This window comes from Mesoplodon densirostris, chromosome 2, assembly GCF_025265405.1.
Source record: "Mesoplodon densirostris isolate mMesDen1 chromosome 2, mMesDen1 primary haplotype, whole genome shotgun sequence".
NCBI classification, from domain to species: Eukaryota; Metazoa; Chordata; class Mammalia; order Artiodactyla; family Ziphiidae; genus Mesoplodon; species Mesoplodon densirostris.
In genome coordinates this window covers 38,356,253-38,376,090 of record NC_082662.1, presented here as the reverse complement: position 1 = coordinate 38,376,090, position 19,838 = coordinate 38,356,253, and the positions used below count along the sequence as shown (strand labels likewise).

At 42.9% G+C, this 19,838-nt stretch overlaps 1 protein-coding gene across 2 annotated transcripts in view; it reads left to right on the top strand.

The window, feature by feature from the left end:
- Positions 1-19,838, top strand: part of EIF2B3 (eukaryotic translation initiation factor 2B subunit gamma) — a 146,343-nt gene that overhangs the window by 111,414 nt on the left and 15,091 nt on the right. For both annotated transcript variants that reach the window (XM_060083102.1, XM_060083095.1), the window contains exons 7-10: positions 7,615-7,742; positions 8,893-9,083; positions 10,900-10,977; positions 11,537-11,685. In XM_060083102.1, the coding sequence (XP_059939085.1) occupies positions 7,615-7,742; positions 8,893-9,083; positions 10,900-10,977; positions 11,537-11,685 (546 nt within the window). The remainder of the gene's footprint in view (positions 1-7,614; positions 7,743-8,892; positions 9,084-10,899; positions 10,978-11,536; positions 11,686-19,838) is intronic.

The window sequence follows — 19,838 nt, the reverse complement described above, 5'->3', positions numbered from 1 at the left end:
TGATCTATCCTGGAGAATGTTCCATGCGCACTTGAGAAAAAAGTGTAATCTGCTGTTTTTGGATGGAATGTCCTATAAATATCAACTAAACCTATCTGGTCTCTTGTGTCATTTAAAGCTTGTGTTTCCGTACTAATTTTCTGTCTGGATGATCTGTCCATTGGTGTAAGCGAGGTGTTCAAGTCCCCCACTATTACTGTGTTACTGTTGATTTCCTCTTTCATAGCTGTTAGCATTTGCCTTATGTATTGAGGTGCTCCTGTGTTGGGTGCATATATATTTATAATTGTTATAGCTTCTTCTTGGATTGATCCTTGATCATTATGTAGTGTCCTTCCTTGTCTCTTGTAACATTCTTTATTTTAAAGTCTATTTTATCTGATATGAGTATTCTACTCCAGCTTTCTTTGATTTCCGTTTGCATGGAGTATCTTTTTCCATCCCCTCACTTTCAGTCTGTATGTGTCCCTAGGTCCGAAGTGGGTCTCTTGTAGACAGCATATATATGGGTCTTGTTTTTGTATCCATTCAGCAAGCCTGTGTCTTTTGGTTGGAGCATTTAATCCATTCACATTTAAGGTAATTATCAATATGTATGTCCCTGCTACCATTTTCTTAATTGTTTTGGGTTTGTTTTTGTAGGCCCTTTTCTTCTCTTGTGTTTCCCACTTAGAGAAGTTCCTTTAGCATTTGTTGTACAGCTGGTTTGGTGGTGCTGAATTCTCTTAACTTTTGCTTGTCAGTAAAGCTTTTGATTTCTCCATCAAATCTGAATGAGATCCTTGCCAGGTAGAGTAATCTTGGTTGTAGGTTCTTCCCTTTCATCACTTTAAATATGTCATGCCACTCCCTTCTGGCTTGTAGAGTTTTTGCTGAGAAATTAGCTGTTAACCTTATGGGAGTTCCCTTGTATGTTATTTGTCGTTTTTCCCTTGTTGCTTTCAATAATTTTTCTTTGTCTTTAATTTTTGTCAATTTGATTACTATGTGTCTCAGCATATTTCTCCTTGGGTTTAACCTGCCTGGGACTCTCTGCACTTCCTGGACTTGGGTGGCTATTTCCTTTCCCGTGTTAGGGAAGTTTTTGACTATAATCTCTTCAAATATTTTCTTGGGTCCTTTCTCTCTCTCTTCTCCTTCTGGGACCCCTATAATGCAAATATTGTTGCACTTAATGTTGTCCCAGAGGTCTCTTGGGCTGTCTTCATTTCTTTTCATTCTTTTTTCTTTATTCTGTTCCGCAGTAGTGAATTCCACCATTCTGTCTTCCAGGTCACTTATCCGTTCTTCTGCCTCAGTTATTCTGCTATTGATTCCTTCTAGTGTATTTTTCATTTCAGTTATTGTATTGTTCATCTCTGTTTGTTTGTTCTTTAATTCTTCTAGGTCTTTGTTAAACATTTCTTGCATCTTCTCAATCTTTGCCTCCATTCTTTCTCCGAGGTCCTGGATCATCTTCACTATCATTATTCTGAATTCTTTTTCTGGAAGGTTGCCTATCTCCACTTCATTTAGTTGTTTTTCTGGGGTTTTATCTTGTTCCTTCATCTGGTACATAGCCCTCTGCCTTTTCATCTTGTCTGTCTTTCTGTGAATGTGGTTTTTGTTCCACAGACTGCAGGATTGTAGTTCTTGCTTCTGCTGTCTGCCCTCTCTGCTTTCTGCTTTCTTTATTCAGTATTATTTCATGAGCATTTTCCTGTGTCATTAAAAAATTCTTTATGATCAGAGTTTTGCCTATATGCTATTCTATTATATATGTGTTTGATTGTTCTTCCATTGTTGGATATTTGGTCGTTGTCTATTTTTTAACATTAAGAAGAATACCTTTTTGTTCAAAGATCCTTTTTTATTGTCTAATTATTTTGTTTATTCAGCAAATATTTATTGAGCATGATGTATTTTCCTTAAGATAGATTTATAGAAATAGAATTATAGGATAAAATAATATGAATGTCTTCAAGACCTTTGTTATGTATTGCCAGTTACTTTTCAGAAAAAATTTTACCAGTTTATACATTGTATGAGAAGCACCCTTATCACTAATGAGAATTATTTTAAATCTGCTAATCTGTGAGAGAAATTGAATCTTTTTTAATTTTTATTTATTTATTTGTGTGTGTGTGTGTGTGTGTGTGTGTGTGTGTGTTTGTGTGTGGGGGGGGGGGTACGCGGGCCTCTCACTGTTGTGGCCTCTCCCGTTGTGGAGCACAGGCTCCAGACGCGCAGGCTCAGCGGCCATGGCCCATGGACCCAGCCGCTCCGCGGCATGTGGGATCTTCCCGAACCGGGGCACAAACCCGTGTCCCCTGCATCGGCAGGCGGACTCTCAACCACTGCGCCACCGGGGAAGCCCTGCATCTTTTTTTTAATATTTATTTCTTTAAAATATTTTTATATTTTTTTGAACATTTATATCTATTTACCTATTAAAAATATTAATCTTTTGTCCTGTATGTAACAATTATTTTGTCTTTTTTACTTGGTGGAGTTATTTGTTTGCATCTGATAGTCAAATCTGTTGTTCTCCTTTGTGATTTCTTATTTCTTAGGAGCTTATAATTTTATGACATGAGGCAGGTGTTTCTGGGAAGGCTGTGTATGAGAGGGAAGGGAGAAAGTGAGGTTGCCGAGGCCCAGAGCAGTGTATCCAGCTGCTGGTCTTCAGCCCCAAGGTCAGGATGCTCACAGTGGGTCACAGTGGCCTGTCCCACTTCTTGGCACAGCTTTGAGCTACGTCTAGTTTGAGTACAATGCAGGAAGAGTAATTTTGTCCTCCATTGTGCTGCTAGGCCAACCGCATTATGAGAATTGACCTGATTGCTGAGCCCCAGCAGAGGCAGGTGGGACCTGGCAGGACTGCTTCAGGTCCTCTCCTCAGATCCTTGTCTGGTTTCCTTAAAGGGTTCTGCCTAAAAGGGCTCTGTGCCAAGGCTTGTTTGCTTGCCTCTTGCAGTGACAGTTCTGTTTGGCCTATAGTGTAAATATCATGGCTCCGAAATCCCCCAGCTGTCCATGCTTTGTCATTTCTTCAAAGGGAACTGACTTGTTTTCCACCAGAGGGGACCAAGGAACATTTGCTACCCACACTGGTTAGGAGCATTAAAAGGGGAGAAAAAAGCTAAGAGTGTTATTTCGTTCTTTGAATTTATATGGAAATTTTTAATCTCCATCAAAGGATCAGTAGAAAAAGCACATTGAAATTCAATACAAGAGCTTCCAGCTTACACAGAATTCTTCAAAGATGTTTGACTTGATCTTTTAAAAATGACAAAAACCATGAACTGTGTAGCTCCAGGGTTCCTAATTTTGCTTACCCTCCTCAGCCTCCACCTCTGTCTTGCCTTCCTACCTACACTCCATCTGTGTGGTCCTGTATCAGCCTGCAGAGCTTCTTTGAATAGGGGCTGAGAGAGAGGGTGGGAAGTATGAAGCAGCAGTCAGGTTTATAGGGCTGCTTATACATTAACCCCTCTCTCAGGCCACATTATCTCATCTTTCAGAGTCTTGTAACTGGTCTCTCTGTGCTCATTCTCCTTATTCCAAGCCTATTTTCACTGTTATCAGAATTACCTTCCTAAGAAATAAAACTGATCATGTCGCTTTCCTGCTTAAAAACTAACCACTGGCTTGTCTCAGTCCAAACTGTCTATAGACTGCCACAGAAGGCTTTCATGATCTGGCTCTATTGCCTCCTTAATCAGCCTCATCTCCTACTCTTCTCCTTAAATGCATAATCAGGCTACTTTCCACTGGATTATGAATTCTTTGAGAGCAGAAACAGTATATTTCCAAGGCACAGAACAGTGACTGGCATATTACTACAGTCTTATTAAATGCTAAATTAATTAACTAGTGATTTAAAATTCTAACAAGATCACAGTATGAGAGAGAAAACTAAAAATCATATGGTAGTCTTTCATTTCCTTTGCTAAGTATGAATCAGAAGCATACTCACTGTACTAAGGATCAGGTTCCTTCTTCCCCGTTACAGATTCTTGGTCATTTAGACCCAGCATCCTGGCTCGATACCCATGAGGAAGCACCATGCCTCCAGGGACCCAACGAGGCCAAATGAAAGAGAGCTCCGAAGCTCTTGACCAAGGTTGCTTACTGCTTGTATCTGAATGATATAGTACAGGAATGTTTTTGCCTTCTGGAGGTTCTTCTACACATTGATCTTTGGTCCGATTTTCTTTCTGTAAGTGGTGTCCTAGACTGATCTGATTTCATGAAAGTAAATTGAAGTTAACTTTGTTGTGGAAATTCTTTGATAGCCATTGGTAAATAAATACAACTGTTAATAATGTGAGGGAGCCCACTCTTAAGTAGAAGGGAAGTTGAAATCTGTGTGGGAAATACTTAGTCATCAGAATGAATTTTAAATTTGCGAAGTCTGAATCAAACTAGGAGAGTAGTACCGTAGAAGCTGTGAGAAAATGAAAGACAAGAAACTTAAAGAAGAGCCTAAAGTTGTAAAATTTGATAATTTGCATAAAAATAGAAGAATCACCTGTAATTCCTCTACTGTGAGGGAGTGTAGAGTAGAAATTGTGTATATAGTCTTTGAAAAGTGTTATTCAACCTGTTAGTGTCAGAAAATGTTTTAATCCATTACCATAACAGAATAAAGGAGAAAAAAAATACAGTGAGCTCCATAGATGTAAGAAAAAAATTTTTTTAGTAAAAGTCAGTACCCATTAATTGATGAAAGCTCTTAGCAAGTTAGGAATAAAAGAGAAGTTCCTTAACCTGATAAAGGGTATTTATAAAACCAATAACATGTGCCAGGTATTGGCTATAAAGCATGAAGCCCAATATCTACACATAGAGGACAGTCAATAAATGGTGGCTTTGATGATAGGGAAAAAAAACTGTAACAATCATCAGTCTAAATGATAAAATAGGGACTTCCCTGGTGGCGCAGTGGTTGAGAGTCTGCCTGCCGATGCAGGGGACGCGGGTTCGTGCCCCGGTCCGGGAAGATCCCACATGCCGCGGAGCGGCTGGTCTCGTGGGCCATGGCCGCTGAGCCTGCGTGTCCAGAGCCTGTGCCCCGCAACGGGAGAGGCCACAACAGTGAGAGGCCCATGTACCGCAAAAAAAAAAAAAAAAAAAAAAAAAAAAAAAGTTCAGTAAATGATAAAATAGAAGAATTCCCTTTAAAATCAAGAATAAGTAAGGATGACTGGAGGACTCGCGGGGTGGCTCACTGCGCTGTGTAAAGTTTTCTCCACGGGGGGCTGGGTTCACATGGTATGTTAGGCCTCAGTGTGAGGGTCAGGACTCTGAGCGGCGGGCAGTCCCGGGGCTCCCGTAGGAGTCTAGGGAAGGGTGTGGGTCTGGGGCACCCCCATCACAGGCTCCGGCATTCCTCCCCCTTTTCCGCGAGCCGTGTTTCCAGCCCTGGGGCCTCAGGCTCACCCCACTGGTTGGCCTGGAGCCTCGGTTTCCTCCTAGCTCTGGGTGCCGCCGTCCCCTCCTCAGAGTTCCCCCTCTCCCCATCCTTTCACTGGTGTGACTTTGCCCCCAGGGGACTTTTAGTCACCTGCGGAGGCATTGTTTCTGTTGTTACAAATGGGAGGGGCTGCTAGTGGCATCTAGTGTGTGGAGGCCACGGATGCTGCTGGACGGCCTACACCGCACTGAACAGCACCCGTGACAAAGCATTATCTATAGTGCCCGGGTTTGGAAACCCTGCTCTAAGGTCTTAGAGTCTTCAAAGCCCTGGATGAACTTAAAGACAAGTTATCTCTGGAGTTCAAGTTTGAGTTGAAACCAGCCTCAAGTTTCGCCTGTCCTCACCCGTGGATTTCTGTGTGACCAGGTGGCTTTGGAAGAACTACCAATACGTCCCGGCATTTCTCTTGGCCATTGAGGAAATCAATAAGGACTCCCATCTGCTCCCCAATCTGTCCTTGGGTTTCAACCTCTACAATGCCTTTCCCAGTGACCAAAGGACCTTGGAAAGTGCCCTGTTTGGGCTCTCTGGAGGAAATCAGACTCTCCCTAACTACAACTTCCAGGGACAGAGAAAATCTGTGGCCATTGTTACAGGAACTGCATTGGCATTTTCAGCCGAGATTGGAACAGTTCTGGAGCTCTACAGAAGCCCACAGGTCACGTATGGTCCTTTTGATCCCATCCTGAGTGTTAAAGACCAGTTCCCATCGCTCTATCAGATGGCCACTATGGACAGCTCCCTGGCTCAAGGAATGATGTGGTTATTGCTGCATTTTGGCTGGACCTGGGTGGCGCTATTTGTATCTGATGATTTGAAAGGCGAGCAGTTCCTCTGGTATCTGAAGCAGAGATGGTGAAGAAAGATAAATGCCCTCCAGAAGCAGGACCCGCATTGATCACCTGATGGCATCTGGAGCTGCATCCGTTTTTGAGGAAAGTCCAATTTACCAACAGTGCTGGAGACCACATATCCTTAGATGAAAAACAGAACCGTGTAACATGATAGGATATCCAGAGTGCTGTGAATTTTCCTGCTGGTCTTGGGCTGCTGGTTAAAGTAGGAGAGTTTGTCACCACTATTCCATATGGTCAAGGCCTGGTCATCAATGAAGAGATGATAGAATGGTCTGTTGTCTTCAAAGAGGTACAGAGTCATTTCAGTCTTGGAGATAGACATTAAGGAGGTATCTGAAGCATGTCCAGATATGAGACTGAGTATGCACCTCCTTAACTCAGTCCTAAATTCACATTTAAACTTTTTTCTATGTCATCTTAACCACATATATTCTGAGCTAATGCCTATAAAAAGAACAGGTCTCTGTATAAGCTCTTGTCTTAAATTTCAGGTGTATCTGTTCATACAGCGGTCAAGTGAATAAAATGAATGGAGTTATGAAGTTAAAAAAAATGGATGACTATTAGTACTTCTATTCAGCGTTAGTATATTGGAGGTCTTAGCCAATATGGTAAGATAATGAAAAATAAGGATTAGAAAGGAAGAAAGAAAATTGTTGTTTACATAGTTGGTATGATTGCCAGAATCTACAGATAAAATATCAGTATTAAGATTGTTTATCAAGGCAATTGGCTACAAGATCAAAATACAGTGAATTGAGTTTGTATTGACCAAAAAGAAGAAGAAAATAATTATTTAAAAGGCACCATTTATAACAACAAAAAAACTAAGATACTCCAGATTAATCTTAGAGAAAATATGCAAGACCTTTACAGAAAATGTTTTATGTTTTTTTAAATAACTTTTTTTCAAAAGGCCAGAGCATTCTACCTTCTCATGGGTTATTGCCAGTTAATAGTCAAAGCACCATGTTAAGATACACACACGTGCACACACATACAAACATGCAGGCACACACTTTGTAGATAAGTCTTGTAAAAGACTATTTTCTGCATAGATCAGGGAAAGGGCGTCTCAGACTCAGTACACTATCCTCCCACCTCCAGCCTGAAGCTGATAGAGAATGTACGTCCTCTGCTTCTCCAGAACTGCCAAATCCTTGTCATTTCTAATCTCTATCAGTCCCAAGGTGGCATGACAGGAAGGAATTTAGCTTTTCCTTGGATGCACAGTCTTTGATTCTGATTGGATCCAGATAGTCAGATTTCTCATATTTGACCACTCTTTCTTCCTAGGTCAATCACTTCCATCCGGAGTGAACTGATTCCATACCTAGTAAGAAAACAGTTCTCCTCAGCTTCATCACAACAAGGACAAGAGGAAAAAGAAGAGGATCTAAAGAAAAAGGAGCTGAAGTCCTTAGGTCAGTGCTTGAGTTGGTGCAGTAAGGTAGGGGTAACAATACCTTTGGAAGAATGGCTGGGCAACTTAGCCCAGCCCAAGATGCCTGTCTCAAGGCAGCAGGTTTTCATCTAGCCAACAGTTAGGACAGGCTAGCTGACGCCACTCCCTGAGCTCTGGGTGGGCTTGCTCAAGCAAATCTTGTCACTGTGCTCTTCAAGGACAGGCTAATCATGCCTCAGGTCCATTCTCTGGTTAACAGCTCTGGTTTGGCTGTGTTCCTCTCTAGACCTTTTTGACTTTGAACTCTGCGCACCACTTCTCAGTTCCCCTATTCTCTAGGCTCTGGGAGCCCCACTCCTGGCTAAACTCAGCCTCTCCTGTCAAGGGAAGAAAGGTGAAGGGCTGTATAATGACAGTCCAACCAGAGCCAACAGACTATCACCTTTCCAGGATGTAGGGACGAGGTCAGTCTTGTTTGCTCTCATATCCTTGCCTGGTCCCTGGCCCAGTCCTGGGCTCATAGTAGATGTTCCAAAAAATGTACTTATCAAAGGAATAAATGGAGACAGTATAACATGATGGTTAAGATATCAGGGCTTAGCATCTCAGACCTGGGTTTGAAATTTTGCTCTGCCATTTATTAGCTCTATGACCTAAGGCAGGTTATTTAGTCTTCTGAGCCCCAGTTTTCTTACCATAAAATAAAAGATTTCAAATGATTGTTGTACGAGTTGAAAAACTGAAGCCCAAGTCCTGTGCTATTTCTCTCATAGCACAACTATCTGATATGATAATGGAGGCTAGCAGCACAAAGCCAACATGGCTGGTCACTAAAGCCTGGACAGTTGCTTCTGCTACCCCATGGTGTACAAGAGTCATCTATTTTATTTTCCATAGTAGTGCTTGATTGTCAGTCAAACTTGCTTATAGGACCTCTTTTTAAGCATTTTTATATCATACAGTATTTCAGATGTACAGGAAAGCACATTGCCTCTTTTAATTTGATTTAGGCTTTCAGGTTTTAGTGGAATTTCCCCAGGGTCCATGCTGCATGGGTGCATTGCGAGGGAAGAGGTTTGAGCTGTACCCTCTTTCAAAACTTGACTGATTCTGTATCCTCTCTGTCATGTCTCTCATGTACTTGCTCGGTTTGGGTATTTGTTTTGAAGATATTTACAGTTTTATAAAAGAAGCCAATACGCTGACCTTTGCTCCCTATGATGCCTGCTGGAATGCCTGTCAAGGAGACAGCTGGGAAGATTTGTCCAGGTCACAGGTGCGCTGTTACGTCCACATCATGAAAGAGGGGCTCTGCTCTCGAGTGAGCACCCTAGGACTCTACATGGAAGCCAACAGACAGGTGAGAGGATGGGTTTAGAAGGGAAATCGTGGGAGTTCCTGTCCCAGGAACAGACTGAGCCTTTTGTCTTATTTCTTCATTAGATACACAGTGACTTGTTCAGAATCCCTCTCATTCCAAAGGTTGAACAAGACCTGGCGTGTCAGGAGAAACCATTGGGGTACCCAAGTACAACAAAAGGGGAAGTGAGGGGTCTGGTCCATAGAGGCAGAGCCTCTGTGGCTCCAAAGAAAGACCAAGATCTCCAAGAAGGCTTAACTTCTGGCCTGTGGGTTGAACAGCTTTCTTCTGTTCTGCTCAGCATGGGGATATCTACAGCACTTCATAAACAAGCAGATAAATACTGTGTAATCATTACTGTGATGACGTAAACATAGGCACACAGAGGAAGCTTTCTTAAGGAGGCAAAGGAGCAGAGTATAGAGTAGCCAGATGGCAAAGCATCAAGGAAGGAATGCCCATGAGAGAGAAGTGTCTGGAAAACAGCATTAGAGCATGAGGAGTCTTGCCAATCCACCCTTTTAATCCTGAGGTTTGTGAGATATGAAGAATGAGTAGCTTCTATTGAAGGGGAAGCAGTGCCCTAAAGGCAGGCCAGGTTTTAGTTAAGGCAAGGGGTGAAAAAGGGGGCCAATGAGAGGCCGAGTGTGTGCAGGAGCTCTTTATTGTATAGCAGGCACAGGAGGAAGGGAACACTGGGATTGGGATTGAATCCCTGAAGAAAACCTGACTCAAGAATCTTCAGGACCCACACCATGTGGTAGATGTGGTCCCAGCCCCAGACCTCAATCTGGCCTCAACCTGGATTGGTTAAATCCAAGGGAATCCAAGCTAGAGAGTTTATGAGAAACCACAACTAGTCCCATGTTTGCTCAGGGCAGTCCTGGGTAAAGTTAGCCCCAATTTAGGGTTAAAGGTATAGAAAGCTTCCTTAATTTGACTTTTAGTTCTCTTTCTTCAATTCTATGACTAGAGTCTGTCCGACTGGTCTGAAAGCAAGTCTACAGATAACCTGAGGCCAGAGAAGTATCCTCTGAAGTGTCAGTAGGGGCTGTGCATCAGACAGGCCTGAATGGCCTAGGCTGAAGTGTAATAGCGGAGATCCCAGGGATAGGAACTGAGGGATTAGCCTTCACATCTCCATTGTAGCCAGTCTAGCAAGGCCTCCCTCAGCTAGTGTTACTACCACACACAGTGCTCTGACCAGCATTCTGCCCATGCTGGAGAATCACAGATAGACACACTATCTGTGCCTTCCTAATGGGTCCAGAGATAAAACATTCCATACCCATAACATTTTCAGTTTTCTCATACTGGAAAGAGAATAGTGTGAATTTCCCCTTCAGCATTTTATTTTGCCTGGTGAAGAACATGGATGCCTTCTCAGGGTCTGTCCTGATTGTGGAGTTGTCTAACATTACTCCCATCCTCACCTCATGCATGACTACTGTGGTCCAGGAGGTGAGCAGGAACCTAGGATGACTGTGGTCAGGCCTCAGGAAGCTCCTTGCTCTCTTTAGGCCTCCTCTCCCAAGTGCTGCCTGGGTATCTCAAAGGCTTGTCTCACAGCCTCCCAGCTGAGGGAGGTGGCATTACTTTCAGGGAGGAGAGTCTCAGCTAGGAAACTGAGGATAAGATTATCTAGAAGCTGCTTTGTAAACAATCCCTGTCCTAGGGGAAATGCATCAGCCTGCCTCATCCAGACAGGAAGCTGTGGCTGAAAACTCCCCACATCTCTGCTGGACACAGGGTTCTACTTAAGGTGCTTTCAGGTGTTTTCTGGTCTGTCTTTATTGACCAAACCTCTTTCCTCAAGGTGTCCAAATTGCTACCCGTTATCTGTCCGGAAGAATCACTGGTCCATTCATCAGCCCAGATTGTCAGCAAACACCTGGTAAGTGCTAGCTTGGACAGGGCAGTTATGGGACAGTGTCTGGGTACACTGAGGCTTGTCCTTGAGAAGCTGGTTTGGGGCTTCTCCCCAAACCAGCTTCTCCCAGCTTCTCCTTAGGTCAAGCCCTGAACCTCGTTGGCCCCAGGGAAATCCCAAACTGAGTTCTGGTTATAAAATCTTACCTTCCAGCCCAGGCACTCAAGAAGATTGCCTGGACAGGTGCTGAGCCCAGCCACACAAACCCTGTAAGGAAGGTCCGTTATATAGTCTTTGGACTCAGACACAGGAGCTTTCCATCTCTATCCCTCTTCTTACCCTGATTTGAGCACTGTCTTCAGGAGAGCACGTCTACATACAAGTGCATGAGTGTGTAAGTTTGAGTTGGTCTCAGAGATATTATGTGACCTTGTGGCCCTGAGAAATACTGATGATGATCCCTCTTGCTAAAGTGTCTCTAGGGAAAGATCCCATTAGACCCAGCTCAAGGGATCTGGAGGGTTGGTTTGCAGTTGGTTGAGATGGGTGGACAAGTTTTTATACTTATATTTGCCTTTTGCAGGTTGGAGTTGACAGCCTCATTGGGCCAGATACACAGGTTGGAGAGAAGTCATCCATTAAGCACTCAGTCATTGGTTCATCCTGTGTCATAAGAGATAGAGTGACTGTCACCAGTTCCCTTCTCATGAACTCAGTTACCGTGGAGGAAGGGTATGTTTCCCCTTGTACGCACTTGAGGCAAGGCCCCTGGTATCTCTGGGAGGCTTTGGAGGCCAATCCAGCCTAGGAAAGGCGTCAGCTTGGGGAGAGGAAGAAAGGGGAAAGGATGAAAAAAGGAATAGTGCCTAGGCCTTGGTTTTGGCTCCATAATATTTAATATGGTCTCTGAAAGCATTTCCATCAGTCTTCTCATACTTATGACAATTGTAGTCCTGGGAGAAGCTGCCTTCTCTTGCTTTGATATTCTACATGATGGGATGGCCACAGTCGTGAGCCACTAGCAGGACTGGAATGACACTGTGCCACTGTCTAAGGGTCACCTTCCCCCATCTCAGCATCCCACAGCAGCCCTGAAGAAAGCAGAGGCCTAGGAGGACTGGGCATATAAGCCACTTTCCATTTTTGAGGGAGAGCTTCTCTGTTACAAGTTATAGAGAATCTTTCCCCATTTTAAGATGCTTTAGAATGCCCTAAAATCTTAGTTTATGAACAGCCTGAACTTGGAGTAAGACTTGAATGATGCTTAATAAGATTCTTCCTCTGTATGGACCTCAGGTTTTTTCCTTGTATAAAATGCAAACATTAGTGGTGGAAGAGAGGAAAGATATTACAAATGGTTTTCAGACTTTTTAGAAAGGAAACTTTTTCTTAAGATAAATCTTAAGCAGAAACTCATTATTTAAAACTGGTAAAAGCACAGTTGTTTGGAATACAGTGGGGAAGGGACACTTATCCTTCCTATAGAATGTGAAAACCGAGCTATAAAACAAATTTTAAAAATCACTAGGCTAGGGAATTCCCTGGTGGTCCAGTGGTTAGGACTCTGTGCTATTGCTCCCGGGGCCCAGGTTCAGTCCCTGGTCAGGGAACTAAGATCCTACAAGCTGTGTAGTGCAGCCAAAAAAAAACCCAAAAAAACACCACTAAGCTAGATCAGCCTGAGATAGATTCTAGCTCTGACGTCTGTTGATTTCTCTGTCCGGGAACTGATAGGAGAGAAGGATAGGGGAAGACTGAGGCCAGTGAAAGCTGAACTACCTCTCACAGCTGCCCTTGAGGGATTAAGCGAAGCATTTTGGGGAGAGGCAGTACATAGGGATAGAACTAAAGGTTAAGCCTTTGCTCTTTAGGAAGAGTGGCTGATGGAAGACAGTAGACAGGGTGGAAATGAAAAGTACTGTAATAAAAAACCAGGAAAGTTGGAGACCATTGGGGTTATTGGCCACCAAGACCTGTCCTCCCCTAAGCCTACTTCCTGACGACTCCCAGAACCCTGGCAAAGAGGCCTAGAGCCTTCTGTCAGGAGTTTGAAAGAATCTTTTCTGGTGAATTTGACCAGCCCAAGAAGAAGAACCTGAATTTATTTACATGAGAGATTTCCAACGGCCCAGTCAAATCATGCTATAGTGAAAATTATGGATGGCAAATTCCATTCACGTGCTGTTTTAGAATCCTTTCCTAAATATGAAGAGATAATCAAAGATTACCAGAGATCTAAAGAAAGCCTCTATCATGAAAGATAGAGACCAAATCAGATAGAAAAAAGCAACTTAAAAAGAGATAGAGACTCTGCAGGGAGAGAACGATGCTTTCAAACAACCTGTCATTTCAAAGAACAAAAAACAAACTCTAGGAAATTTAAAATATGATAACAGGGCTTCCCTGGTGGCGCAGTGGTTGAGAGTCCGCCTGCCAATGCAGGGGACACGGGTTCGTGGCCCGGTCCGGGAGGATCCCACATGCCGTGGAGCGGCTGGGCCCGTGAGCCATGGCCACTGAGCCTGTGCGTCCGGAGCTTGTGCTCCGCAAGGGGAGAGGCCACAACAGTGAGAGGCCTGCATACTGCAAAAAAAAAAATATATGTGATAACAAAAAGGGAAACCTCAATAAAAGAATTGGAAGGTAAATTTGAGATTTCACAAAAAGTAGAACAAATATATAAAGAGATGGAACATAGAAGAGAAATGATAGAAAATTAGAGGACTAGTCTAGGATGTCTAACATCTGAATACCAGTTCCATAAAAAGAGAGCTGAGAAATCAGAGAAGGAAATTGTTTAAGAAATAATATAAGAAAATATCCCAGGGCTTCCCTGTGGCTCAGTGGTTAAGAATCTGTCTGCCAACGCAGGGGACACAGGTTCGAGCCCTGGTCTGGGAAGATCCCACATGCCGTGGAGCAACTAAGCCTGTGCACAACTACTGAACCTGCATTCTAGAACCTGTGAGCCACAACTACTGAAGCCACATGCCACAACTACTGAAGCCCGTGCACCTAGAGCCCGTGGTCCACAACTAGAGAAGCCACCACAATGAGAAGCCCACGCACTGCAACAAATAGTAGCCCCCACTGGCCGCAACTAGGGAAAGCCCACATGCAGCAATGAAGACCCAATGCAGCCAAAAATAATAAGTAAAATTTAAAAAAAGAAAGAAAATGTCCCAGAACTGAAAGATACGAATTTACAGAATGAAAGGGCCTACTAAGGGTCCAGCCCAATGCTAAAAATAAACCCACATCGTTGTGAAACTTCAGAACGTCAGAGACAAAGCATGCTCCCAACTTACAAAGGGAAAATAATAGGTCATATACAACTAATCAGGAACCGGAATGGCTTTGGACTTACCAGTAGCAACAATGAAAACTAGGAGATAATAGAACAATGCCTTCAAAATTCTGAAGGAAAATTAATTTCAACCTAGAATTCCGTACTCAAGGTAAGTGTTAATGAAGTGTGACAGTAGAATAAAGACATTTTCAGACATGAAAAGGTGTGTCCCACCAAAATGAAAAGTAAACCAAAAGGAGATAGATGAGAAACAAGAGATCCAACTCAGAATAAGGCAAAAAGAATCCATGGGGTGATGGTGAAGGCAGATCCAAGGGTGACTGCTATGCATGAAGCATAAAGGGAGCAGTTAGTCCAGAGTGGAATTCAGGAAACACTTATTTAGGAAGAAGAAACTGATAAAATGCCAGATATATATAAACATCTTGAAAAATTTAGACAACTGGCTGAAAGTTAGGTTTGAATTAGTAATAACATAGAACACTAACAAAAACAAAACCGTTATTAACTCTGTTTTTTAAAAAGTTGTACAAGAAAGGAGAAGGCATCAGAGTTGCTATGTGGCTCAACTATGAAATAGAATTAACATAGTTATAATAAACACTGAGCACTGACCAAAATTATGCTATAGCTATATTGAAAGGATGAAGGGTAGGAAGGGGAAAAGGGATCAGTGGTGGGGAGAAAGGAAAGCTAAATCCTCATCTTCCATTGTGGGATGTCTATTGACAGTGCTTAAAACTGAAAAATTAAGATGTAATGTAAGCATGCTATTATCTATAGACATGGAAGTAAATACTGAAATACTCAGCAAAAAGAAGTCAAAGAGTTGTCTCTGGGAAGAAGGAAATGAGTTGAGGGAACAGGGGACTACTATTTTTCGTAATAAAACCATCAGAACAATTTGCTTTAAACTTCATGCATGTATAACTTTAATTGCAAAAAAAAAAAAAGCCAGAAATTTTTCTGGTACACTGCTACCAGTGGTGTGCTGATAAATTGTTAACAACCAGTTCTCCAAAGGAAAAAATAAGTGGCCTGATTCGTAGCATTTGCCAATTCCCATGATACAAAGTTTCCCCCTATGACCAGTGATATCAGTGAACACTGAGTTGGGAAGAGACGCTACCAGTCAGCTCTCCCAAGCAGGACGAGCTGGCTCCAGCACAGCACTGATAATAGGAACCTGTCTCAAGTATTTCACCGTTTCATCAAACACTTAAGGACTCACTCTATGCTGAAGAATGTAGTAGGCAACTGAAGACAGAAAACTACATAAGGCTCAATCTCTTCCCTCAAGGAACTCATAAGCTATATGCAACAAGAAGCTACAAGTGCTGTGATAGAAATCTGTATGGTCACAGAAGAGGAAAGGGTCAGAGAAGACTTAATTAAGGAAATGACCCTTGAACTGAATCTTGAAAAATGAGTAGAACCCCCCAGGCTGGAGAAAGGAATGTTCTAGAGACATCAAGAATATAAAGTGTGAGAGAGCATATCTTATTTCAGAAACAGCTCCTCATTTTGATGTTAGCTCAGATTTCACCACTTAAAAAGAGGCTCTGCTCACTATCCTCTCAGAAGTAACCTGTCCCAGCATTCCCTGTTACATCTTATTTTCTTCATTATAACATTATCACTGACTTGCCTTATCTTGTTTACCTGTCTATCACAAGAAGATGTTAGTTTGAGAATGGTAAGTACCTTATCTTTCCGTTTCACTGTTATATCCTGAAGGCCTATGGGAACTCAATAAATATTTGTTACATGAAAGAATGGTAAGCAATTCATAATGACCACAATATAGAATTCAGAAAGAAATGGATATGACAGGAGACAAGGCCATATAAATGGACAAAAGCCAAATCATGGACTATCCTCTAAGGAGTTTAATGGGTAGTGGTAATTTAAGAGTTTAAAGAAAAGGAATAGCATGATTAAATTCCCATTTTATGAAGATCATTTTGGCTGTGGTGAGAAGGACGATCTGTAGAGGGTAAATACGGAAGCAGGAAGACTACTGAAATAATCCTGGTGAAATGGAAGAGGTCCTTAACTAACGCAATAGCAGTGGAGATGGAGAGGAGAAGTAACAGGGTGGTAAAAACTATAAAGCATGTTGACTGCCTGGGTATGTGAGGTGAAAGAGAGAGAAATTAAGGAAAATTCTTAGATTTCTTGCTGGAGCAATAAGGTTTCTGGTGTGCCAGTCACTAAGATAGAAATCAGTGGAGAAGAAGCAAGATTTGCAGGGTGGGAAGCAGAGAAATGACACGTTCCATCTGTGACAAGTTGAGCTCGTGGCAGGCAGCCTGACATGGAGCACTTGCTGTATAGGACTGGAGTTCGGGAAACAAGCCTGTGCTTGAAGTACAGGTTGGGGGCGGTGGGCATGGAGGTGGTAACCAAATCCATGGATACAGCTGAGACCACCCAGGAACAGTGTGTGGCATTGAAAGAAAAGAAACCAAGGCAAAACCTTGGAGAACATCAGTAATTTTAGACATAAGAAAAGGAATCTAAGGAGACTGACAAGGAACGAGCAAGGAAGGAATGTAAGGGACAAGGGAGAGGACAGTTGGTCGGTGAAGCCCAGGTTTCTAGTTGGGAAAACAGGGTAGATGGTGGTGTGCTCACTGAGATGAGGAAGGGTGAGGGAGGAGCAGATCTGTGGGGAGATAAGGCTTGTGTGGGGCACATGGGATTGGAAGTACCTGTAGGACATCCAGGTGTGTGGAGGTAGCTGGTAGCCAGTTTGTGAGTAGAGGTTCGGAAAAGAGGTCAGACCCAGAGACCTCTTCCTGAACTCTAACTTATTTTCCTGTCTCCATTTTTCTTTCTCTTCCAAATCCACCCTTCCAGCATTGGTCCTATGGATTAGAGCATGAGCTTTGGGGTCAGACTGCCAGACCGAATCCTGGGTCTGTCACTTACTAGTCACTTAGGGGATTGGCTTTACCTCTTTGAGCCTGATTTTCTCATTATAAAATAGGGTAAAAACTGGGTTGCCTCATAGGTTTATTGGGAATACTAAGTGAGCTAATAGACATAAAGCACTGAGAACAGTGCTTGGCACAGAGAATGTTAGCTGTTATCATTATCATCTTCTTCAGTACTTTATCTCATCTCACTGAGGTGACATGTTGCCAGTGTTGTCGTCCTAAAGAACATCTCTGATCATATCCATGTTCTATTCAAAAACTTTTGAAGAATCCCCATTACCTTTAGAATAAAGTTTCAGTCTTTTGGAAGAAGTTGAGAAGGATCGGTTTAAGTTCTGCTTTGTACATTTGGTACAATTCCCCAGTGAAGCCATCTGGTCCTGGACTTTTGTTTGTAGGGAGCTTTTTTTAATTACAGATTCTATTTCATTTCTAGTGATTGGTCTGTTCGAGTTATCTATTTCTTCTTGATTCCGTTTTAGAATAAAGTTTCAACTTCAGAGTTTCTCATGTTTCTCATGATCTAGCTCCAACACTGGGTCCTGGAATGTTAGAATGAGATGGGGCCTTAGAAATCATCCAGCTCAATTTCTGCATTTTTACAATGAATAAATCGTGGCAATCCAGACTTTTTCCTTATTGTTCCTGTGCTACTCCATATCCCATTCCAGATTCCTATGTAAGACTGACAGATGTCACCATTCTCTTAAAAACCAGAACTACACTCTCCTTTATCCATTTGATCACCTGGTTCTAGAGTAGCTCATGAGGCTTTGTAACTTCCACTCTGTCTCATCTTGCCTCAGACCTTCCAAGGAAGACAGTGCCATAACTTTCTTGTTTGCTCTAATTGGTAACCTCTCCCTCCCCTCCTGTGGGTGGACAGACAAAGGAGCAGCTCTCTAAAGCCCACTGTTAGTGTCCTGAATTGACATGAGCAGACTTGGTAAGGAAACTAAGGCTCTGTAAGGAACTCCAGCTTATTTATATGAGAGAAGTTCATAGAAAGACCTAGCATAATATCCCAGAGTCAGTTGCTGTTTTGGGGGAGGTATAATCTTGGACAGCCTAATAAGATTTCTAGCTGGGGAAACAGTAAAGGTTTAGATGGTGGCTGCTGCTGTTTTTCCAACTAAAAAAGTTTAGGTGAAGCTATAGGCAGCCCACATGGGACTAATGACTAGGAAGGCCATTAGAGACTACCCAACCCTGCATGTTAGCTTCTGGTGATAAGATGAGACATCTTGCATCCCATATGAAATTTTTCCCATTATTTTTGGGTCATTTAGTTTAGTTTTGCTTTGTTTTTTTTAATTTTATTTTTGGCTGCATTGGGTCTTCATTGCTGTGCACGGGCTTTTCTCTGGTTGCGGAGAGCAGGGGCTACTTTTCTTCATTGTGGTGTGCAGGCTTCTCGTTGTGGTGACTTCTCTTGTTGGGAGCACGGACTCTAGGCGTGTGGACCTCAGTAGTTGTGGCACACAGGCTCAGTAGTTGTGGCTTGAGGGCTTAGTTGCTCCGCGGCATGTGGGATCTTCCCGGACCAGGGCTTGAACCCGTGTCTCCTGCATTGGCAGGCGGATTCTTAACCACTGTGCCACCAGGGAAGCCCCGGGTCATTTAGTTTTAATTACTTATAGTAAATTTAGGAAAGGTGATTAAATTGCAGTCATGTGAGACTTGATTACCCTGATGCTATTACATCTGGACTAAATGGCACAGTAGGAGCATGAATTTGTCTAGAAAGGAGTTTCTCATATTCTTAGTCTGCTTGTCTCTGCCAGCATTGGTGAGCTGCTAAGACTTTCTGGATAGCGGCTTGGACACCCGCCCAAGGTCCTCAGGGCTTAAAGGATGCTAATAGGACCGACTTGGGGAAGGTGTAGGCAAGATGATGCAGAGAAGCCTCCTGCCTGTCTTTCTGATTTTCTACCACTTCCAATTTATATGACAGCTGATGTTCAGCAATCGAAAGGGTAGTGAAAACTTCATTGTCGAGGCTTCAGTGTCAATCCTGTGTTCTGCATCTTTGGTCCTCTGGTCCTGATTGACATCTCCTGCATTTCCTCCTAGTCCAAGGTGAATGACCCAAGCGGCAGTCTAGGGTAGCACCTTCACAGGCAGGCAGGCTGGGGAACCAGGATTTCACCTGGATTTTCCGTGCTTTCTGCAGGCAGCAAGTGCAGCCCTCAAAGCCAAACAAGATACAGTATTGCTGCTTCTCATTGTTACCCTGAGTGTCCTCTTTACCGACACTCAACTCACTGCCCTACCCACTGAGCCCCTTACTTTTCCACTCCCCTTTATCCCTGACATTCACTGTGCCTGAATTGCCTCTCTTTAGAGATCTTTACCTGTAGAAATCCTGCCCATCTTCCAAGGTCCCATATGTATTCTAACTGCTTCATGCAGTTTTCTTGAATTTTCCTAGCCAGAAATTATCTCTCCCACCTCTCTGTTCCCTGTGCGCCCATCACTTTACTTATGCTCATGTGACACTTACTGCATCTTTCTTTTTTCCTCAACTAGACTGTAAATTCCTTGAATACAGAAATACTCCTCATATGTCTTTGTATCCCTTAACTCCCAGTACTGTATTTTTTTTTTTGGCTGCATCGGGTCTTAGTTGCAGC